The 8,683-nt window shown below is 40.2% G+C and overlaps 1 protein-coding gene across 1 annotated transcript; it reads left to right on the forward strand.

Annotated features, from left to right (window-relative positions):
- The first annotated feature begins 896 nt into the window (after positions 1-896).
- Positions 897-3,987, forward strand: LOC110284916 (protocadherin beta-6). The gene is given in 2 exon segments (XM_021150913.2): positions 897-3,349; positions 3,351-3,987. Coding segments are annotated over 2 exon segments (2,340 nt in total). The 5' UTR covers positions 897-1,046; the 3' UTR covers positions 3,388-3,987.
- Positions 3,988-8,683: the final 4,696 nt, after the last annotated feature.

Consider the following 8,683-nt stretch of genomic DNA (forward strand, 5'->3'; position numbering starts at 1 on the left):
CATTCCAGCACTCAGGAGGCAGAAGCAGGCAGATCTTTGTGAGTTCCGGGTCAGCCTGCTCTACAGAATGAGTTCCAGAACATCCAGAGCTATGTAGAGAGATCGTGTCTCAAACACGAACAAATAAAACTCAAACATGGAAGCCCCAAATGTTTCTTTTGTGGAGTATATGCAAACAAATAACACAAGCACACGGAGGAATGATACAAAACATGGAAAACAACAGCATACCATAGATGAGCTTACCAAAGATGATGCCAGTGAAGGAAAATACTATAGCACAGAAATACTTTAGTGATTCTACTTTATAAAGGTTCTAAGAAAGACAAAAGATCCTATGTTAATAAAAAGAAACAACGTTGTTGTTCTTAGGAAGAGAGTAGAAGCCAGTGGAGGTCGGGGGAATATGTTTTGTTTAGGCGCACAATATTTATCCATCCAGACTCTGCTTATTGGAATACATGGACTTGATGACTTTTTGTTGTTCTGAGCACTTAAGATTGGTGTCCTTTTCTATACATATGTTACATTTCATTGTAAAGGAACTTAAGAATATTCAAATATTTTGTAGATATCCATTGCATTGAATTTATGTATTCAAAAAGTTTTTACGATCAGTGTGCTATTCTGTTCATTTAAAAAAGTTACATTCACTGAAAATTACTGCAGCAAATGTGTTGGAACTTACGTTTTCAAAACTGAACATGAAAAGAGCGATACTTCTGTATCTTAAAAGATGTTTAAACCCAACAGGGCTGAACTGAGAACAAGGTGGAGAGAACTATGTGCAACACTAGAATAGCACACACGGTGGCGCTGCAGTCTAAGGATTTGTAAAACAAGGGGCTCCCAGGATGCCCAAGACGCCATTCCTGGGATTCAGAATGCTGAATGTTTCCCCGAATAGGGGGGTATTTACATAAGATCCGGGGAGAAAGGACTCCTGAAAGCAATTCAATAAGGTTCATTTGAGGTCATTTCACTAAAACATCTGTGTGACTGAAACCGACAAGATTTAGAAGCACTGTTTGGATCATAGCTCAACAATGGAGACAACGCTAGCAAAAACGTCAGAGAAAAGGCAAGTGGTTTTTCTTGCTATATTGTTTCTATTGTGGGAGGCTGGTTCTGAGGCAATTAGATATTCCATGCCAGAAGAAATGGAGAGTGGTTACTTGGTGGCTCACTTCGCAAAAGATCTGGGCTTCAGGGTAGGGGAACTGGCCACTAGAAGGGCTCGAATCCATCACAGAGGAAACAAAGAGCTCTTGCAGCTAGATGTGGAGACAGGGAATTTGCTCCTGAAGGAAAAACCAGATCGCGAAGCACTGTGTGGGGCGACAGAACCCTGTGTGCTGCACTTCCAGATCATACTAGAAAACCCTGTGCAGTTCTTTCAAACAGACTTGCAGCTCACAGATATAAACGACCATTCTCCAGAGTTCCCTGACACAGAAATGCTGCTAAAAATTCAAGAAATTGCCCAGCCAGGAACTGTGTTTCCTCTGAAGGCAGCTCAGGACCCTGACATAGGGAGCAATGCTGTTCAGAACTACACAGTCAGTCCCAACCTCCATTTCCATGTCATTACTCTCAGTCGCTCAGATGGCAGGAAATACCCAGAGCTGGTGCTGGACAGAGCCCTGGACAGGGAGGAGCAGCCTGAGCTCTCTTTAATCCTTACCGCTCTGGATGGGGGAGCCCCGCCCAGGTCAGGAACCACCACAGTTCGAATTGAAGTTGTGGACATCAATGATAACGCCCCCAAGTTCGTACAGTCACTCTATGCGGTGGAGGTCCCTGAGAACAGCCCCCTCGATGCCTTCGTTGTCGCGGTCTCTGCCAGGGATTTAGATGCTGGGATACATGGCAAGGTAGCCTATTCTCTGTTTCAAGGCGGGGGAGGGTCTCAACCATTTGTGATAGATGAAATCACAGGAGAAATTCGTCTTAAAGGGGCACTGGATTTTGAAACAACTTCATATTATAACATGGAAATTATAGCCACAGACAGTGGCGGTCTTTCAGGAAAATGCACTGTAGCTATCCAGGTGTTGGATGTGAACGACAATGCCCCTAAGCTCACCATCTCTTCGCTCACTAGTTCCATCCCAGAAAATGCTCCTGAGGCTGTAGTTGCTGTTTTCAGTGTCTCTGACCCAGATTCTGGGGATAATGGGAGGATGGTGTGTTCTATTCAGAATGAACTTCCATTTCTTTTGAAGCCTACATTCGAAAATTACTACACTTTAGCGGCAGAAGGGCCACTGGACAGAGAGAACAGAGAAGAGTACAACATCACCATCATAGTCTCCGATCTGGGCACGCCCAGGCTCACAACCCAGCACACTATAACAGTGCAGGTGTCTGACATCAACGATAATGCCCCTGCCTTCACCCAAGCCTCCTACACCATGTTCGTCCACGAGAACAACAGCCCCGCCCTGCACATAGGCACCATCAGTGCCACAGACTCAGACTCAGGCTCCAATGCCCACATCACCTACTCGCTGCTGCCACCCCATGACCTGCAACTGGCCCTTGCCTCGCTGGTTTCCATCAATGCAGACAATGGGCAGCTGTTCGCTCTCAGGGCAATGGACTATGAGGCCCTACAGGCCTTTGAATTCCATGTGGGCGCCACAGATGGAGGCTCACCTGCGCTCAGCAGCCAGGCTCTGGTGCGTGTGGTGGTGCTGGATGACAATGACAATGCGCCCTTCGTTCTCTACCCGATGCAGAATGCTTCTGCGCCCTGCACTGAGCTGCTGCCCAGGGCTGCGGAGCCTGGCTACCTGGTAACCAAAGTGGTGGCAGTGGACTCTGACTCTGGCCAGAATGCTTGGCTGTCATTCCAGTTGCTCAAGGCCACGGAACCTGGGTTGTTCAGCCTCTGGGCTCACAATGGCGAGTTGCGCACCACCAGGCTGCTGAGTGAACGAGAAGCACCCAAGCACAGACTGCTGTTGCTGGTCAAGGACAATGGAGAACCTCAGCGCTCTGCCAGTGTCACTCTTCATGTGCTGCTAGTGGATGGCTTCTCTCAGCCCTACCTACCTCTGCCTGAGGTGCAGCACGACTCTTCACAGGATGAAGACTTGCTCACACTGTACCTGGTTGTTGCCTTGGCCTCTGTGTCTTCTCTCTTCCTCCTGTCTGTACTGCTGTTCGTGGGGGTGAGGCTTTGCAGGAGGGTCAGGGAGGCCTCTCTGGATGCCTGCTCTGTGCCTGAGGGACACTTTCCTAGCCACTTAGTGGACGTCAGCGGTATGGGGACCCTGTCCCAGAGCTACCAGTATGAGGTGTGTCTGAGCGGAGACTCTGGGATTACAGATTTCAAATTCCTGAACCATTATTCACAATAGAGTCCTTCAGGAATCCAACTAAATTTCAGTGTTAGGATCACCCAGGTTTTGGTAACTGAGTAAGAATGAGTTTCTTGGCTATTAATATTTCCCTTTGCCTTTAACAATTTTTCCTCGAAATATAGGTCTATGTTGATTTTACCCATGATTTCTAATTGTGTAGGGTTTTTAAAAAATAATTGTTTCTTTCCTTTTCTCTTCTTTTTTTGTTCTTTGCTTCATATTTTATCAATCCAATCTTAATGCATGTTTTTCTTCACTCATTTGAGAGGGAAATAAGTAACTTTGCTGTGTTTCGATGGCCATTTCAGTTACTATTCTTAGGAGTCATTTCTTCCTCTGCATTTATGACTATATTTGGAAATATATCCGCTTCAAGTTGTATCCTGTTGATGCTACGCATGTAACTTGCTAAGTATTATTTGTTTTACTTTTAACTTTCATTGCTGTGCATTAACTGTGCTAAGTACAATGTTCATTGGGGCGTTTTCAGAGATGCACATACCACAGCATGATAACATTCTCCTAATTATCACCTTCTATAATCCCACTGTTTCCTCCCCATCAGTCTCCTAAAAGCCCCACTTTGCTTTCATGGGCTTCTTGTGTTAGAGTGTGATAATTGAGCCTAGATGATCTGAAGTTTCAATTATTCCTGAAAATGCCAGTTTGATTTTTCTTGATGCCTGTGCATCAAGAACTCCATTGTGCATGTGTGTTTTCCTCGCCCACACGCCTACTGTATATAAAACAGCTTTGTCTACAGCTGGTGAAATGTGACCATAAGATACAGCTATCTGTCATATTTTACATGTTTTGTACACAAACAGAAGTAGAGAAATTAATTTATTATCTTTACTAACCACCACAATTAGTATTTCAAGATTTTATTTGCTTATATACAGCCCTATATTGCTACTAAAATATACCAGAGACGGCCGTTTGTGACTTAAGTCACTGTAAGTGATGTAGAGTGCTTTCATTTTGTATAAGCAGACATTTAGTGAGGCATGTGTTCGGATGATAAGTTGAATTGTAAATTGTGGATGTAAATGAGGGCACATTAAACTTTCAACAGAATATGCAGGTGAATGGTTTTTAAGTGTGTTAGTCATTTTATTATTAATACTTACTTGCCATAAATACAGTGCCTTAGGGCAAATAATTTTGTGTCTTCCTTTTGAGGGTTTATCCCCTCCTATTTCAATCTGTCATGCTGTAGGAATATTTGGGGATGAAAACTGTCAATCCACAGCAGTATTCTACCTACAATATTGTAATTAAATGGTTTGAAAATATAGAATATATTATGGGAAAAAGATTATTGTTTGGAATGTTTGAATCTTCTACATCGAAAAATGACATGTGGAAGCAACTAAAACAACAGAATGAAATTTTTTAAATTTTACATCACAAATTATTATTTTTGGTTAAATTTACTTAAAATGTTTTGTTTTCATGTTTTGTTGTCCAGAGGCATCTATCTAATATTTGAATGCTACTGTCTAAAGAAAATAATTGAAGCTGTAAAAAAAATTGAATAGTTTGGGATACTCAGGAAAGACAACACTTTAAGACTGACACACTCCCAAACATCAGTAAGTTCAATTGTATAGCCATAGCCACTTAAGTTCTCCTGGGCGTGGGAGAAGCACCTTCCATCCTAAAGCTCCCTAGCACCAAAACCTTATGTAAATGAGCAAGAGTAAATTCTGAATAATCAGAGGATATTTTTCTCTTCAGCCCAATGCCTTGTATAGAAACTTTAACTGAGTCCTTCACCCTTTCATGCTTATGTTGATTTTCAGGAACGTTATGCAGTTCATATAGGATGGTTATTTTGAGAGGCACTATACCATATGATATCAGACTAAAGCTGGAAGGGCTATATGCTGACAATCCATTTACAACTTTAAAGAAAATGTTGAGACTACTATGAGAGAGAGAGAGAGAGAGAGAGAGAGAGAGAGAGAGAGAGAGAGAGAGAGAGAGAGAAGGGGGAGGGAAAGGGAGAGGGAGAGGGAGAGAGAAAGAGAATGAATTCAAGACCTGGGGTCCATGGAATACAAGGTATGCATTTTATCACTAAGATAAATCCCCAGCTCCAGATCCTACTAGTAATTTAATTTGTAGATGGCTTATCTTCATATGTTGTTGAAAAAAATGAGCAGAAAATTCCCAAGCCAGAGAGTTAAGCTGGACTTACTTTAAAGACAAAGAACAATCAGTCTTTGTTCAAAGTTATTTTTATTTCTCTGCTATTAGAAATCATTTATCTGTTTCTTTTAAACTATTGCTATTACTTATTTCTGAGGTAAGTTCTTATTAAGTTCTCTCTATGTAGCCTAGGCTGTGCCACCATGTCTGCTCCTGAGGTCTGGGATTATGGCTGTGCAAGCATGTCTGGTTCCCAAGACCTCTTTATATAGATATTTTATTAAGTGCAGAACTCAGGAAAGGTAGGATATGTGCAGTACTAACTATTCTTGCACTTTGGAGCATTTTACAAACTGCAAATCTGATGTCAGTACAAGAGATGTACTTTGTCTATCAATTCTCTAGTGGTAAGGTCACTAAGGTACAAGTTGATATTGCTGATATTTCAATATTTGAAGAGGAAACTAAAACTAAATAACTTCAGTAAATACTACATAATCTAAAAAAAAGCTGTTTTGTTTTTATTCATAGTTGAGCAATTGGCATGCAATGCAATGCCTCATTCAAACAGGTGTTCGCTTTGTACTCATTGAACCTTCTGTGCTTCTGTCATGCTACAAATACTGTTGATTGTACGTGTGGGGCCAGCCAGCTTCTCAGTTTTTATATGCAAAACCCCATCCCTTCTACATTTGACTTCCCCCAAAAGCAGAGAAGTGATAAATTGGTATTCGTTAAGATTATTTCGTTTAGTCATCGCATTTGGCATATTGTCATAGCAAGTTTACTTACTTTATGATTGTTGTTTCCCTCTTGTGATTTTCCCTCACGTACAGTCTTTTCAGGTAGTTATGAATCTCTATGTCCCAGGGGAGAAGACAAGCATTGTGCCTGTCTAGTCTGTTTTCCATGGCCTTGGTTGTCCTCAGTGATGACATTTCATCAGCTATCTGCCTTCTTTTGGAAGTTCCTTCATACTGCCATGGCTTTAATGGCCTTTAAAAGAGAGATTAGAGGTCTCATGTTAGTATGTACTCATATTTTAGGGGATCCAAGCATTAATGAAGAAGGTAGGCTCACACATGGGTAGAAGTTCTATTCACTCCTAAAGTTGTATCAGTGCTGGGTTCAAACAGCCTTGTAGCTTACAATTCTGCATTTGCCTTATGAAGCTAATTATCTTAGATGTTGTCTCCTTCATAGCTGTTACGGTGTCTGTTATGGTGGTAGGCATGAGATCTGTGAGAATATTTTTATAAAGTAATTGTTAAGTAAAAGTCGCATGGAGAACTTGGCATGGTGATGCATGACTTTAATCCCAGCACTTTGCAGACAGAAACGGGTGGACCTCTGTGAGTTTAAGGTCAGCTTGATTTACATAGTGAGTTCCAGAACAGCCAGAGCTACACAGAGAAACCCTGTCTCAAAGCAACAAGAAAGCCACACACACGGGAAGTCTTGTAGCCTTCATATTGGCAATAAATGTACAATTTTGATGGAGCTCAGCAACAGTATGACACAATCAAAATTTTCCATTCTGAATGAGTAGTTGGTAGTTTTAGACTCTAGAGATGAAGGAAATTGACTTGATACTTCAATATAATTCCCTCCCCACAAAGCTGTATATCTGCCATTACTGTCCTAATAACAGATCAAAGCAGCAACTACTTATCAAATCATTTTGTGACAGTAAACTGTGACATCACCAGGCAAATATAATAAAAGGAAAGAAAATCATACAGCCATTTTTGTTGATGTGAAAATTCTCAAGAAAATACTAACAGATTGACAGCAATAACAGATGAAATTGTGCGTCGTGTCTCTAAAGGATTTATCCAGGAACAAAATTGTTTCAACACACAGAAATCAATGTGGAAATATGACATATGGGCAGAATGAATGGGAAAATCACAGAATTGTCTTAATAAATACAGAAAAGCATTTTAGAAAAATCTGACGTGTAGAAAAGGAAAACAGAACTATTGATACTTATAGATGGTGTGGCTTTGCATATTCAAAATCATAAGTAATAGACAAGAATGCTAACACTAATGAGCAAATTCAGCAGCTGTGGAGAATACAAGATTATCTCCAAATCAGTTATATCTGTACACTACCTAAAATGAAGGAAAAGTGCCTTGGAGTCAAAGGGAACAAAATGCTTAGAAAATAAGCTGATGAGAAAATAGATGAACTTCGTACAGAACACTAGACAACATTGAAGGAAATCACAGAAGACTTATGTAAGGAGGAAGTGTATGTGTGCTGTGTTGTAAAGATTACCCTCTGACTAGTTATGACTTAATGGAATCCTCACCAAACTGCCAGCTTGCTTTTCTCTTAGAAGTCGCCAAGATGTCTCTGAATTTTTCGTGTGAAAATGGAAGAACTCTCGAATAACTAAAACAATATTGAAAAAAAGAAGAAGAAATTTGAAGAAAAAAAATTTCCCGGTTGTAATATGGTACTCAAAGTTTGAAACCAAATATTTGAATGACTTATGCACCAAAGCATAAAAACAAATTTCTATTTAAATAGACACAGGAGAGTTTTGTTACCTATTATCTTAGATTGCATCAAAATCTATAATGCCAAAGTACTTTAAAATATTTTAGTCTTGGAAGGTTAGTCAATCTTAAACCTTAGTTTATTTTTACCAATAAACCCTTTGGTTTGTAGCTATTTCAATCAGGTGGTCAGCTGATGAATTAGATTATGCAGCTGTAACTGTACATCATTGTGTTCCAAAGGTAATTCCTTCTGTAACAATTTATAGTAAATTCCTTACATTCTTGATATTAACAATGTACCTTTGATAGTTTATCACCGTGGAAAAATACTTTCAAAATGCTTTCTTGTTTTGTTTAGCTGATTATTCAAATTCTCCATTTATGCAAAGACTAGTTGTCTTCCAGCTTCATTTTCACGACTCCTCAGGTGTACAGTTTTGGATAACCATACTGATCATGCAATTTCAAGAAATAACAACATTAATAGAGAAAAAACATTTGCATACACTTTTAAAATGACAATTTGGAAATTTTAAAGAAGTAAATACCTCCGTTTGACTTGAAAATAGAACTGTATGAATTTATCAAAGTGGACGCAGGGTGGCGCTGCAGGCTAAGATTGTGATTAAAAGTGCTAAAATAACCGGAATC

Source organism: Mus caroli, chromosome 18 (genome assembly GCF_900094665.2).
Source record: "Mus caroli chromosome 18, CAROLI_EIJ_v1.1, whole genome shotgun sequence".
In the NCBI taxonomy this organism is placed as follows: domain Eukaryota; kingdom Metazoa; phylum Chordata; class Mammalia; order Rodentia; family Muridae; genus Mus; species Mus caroli.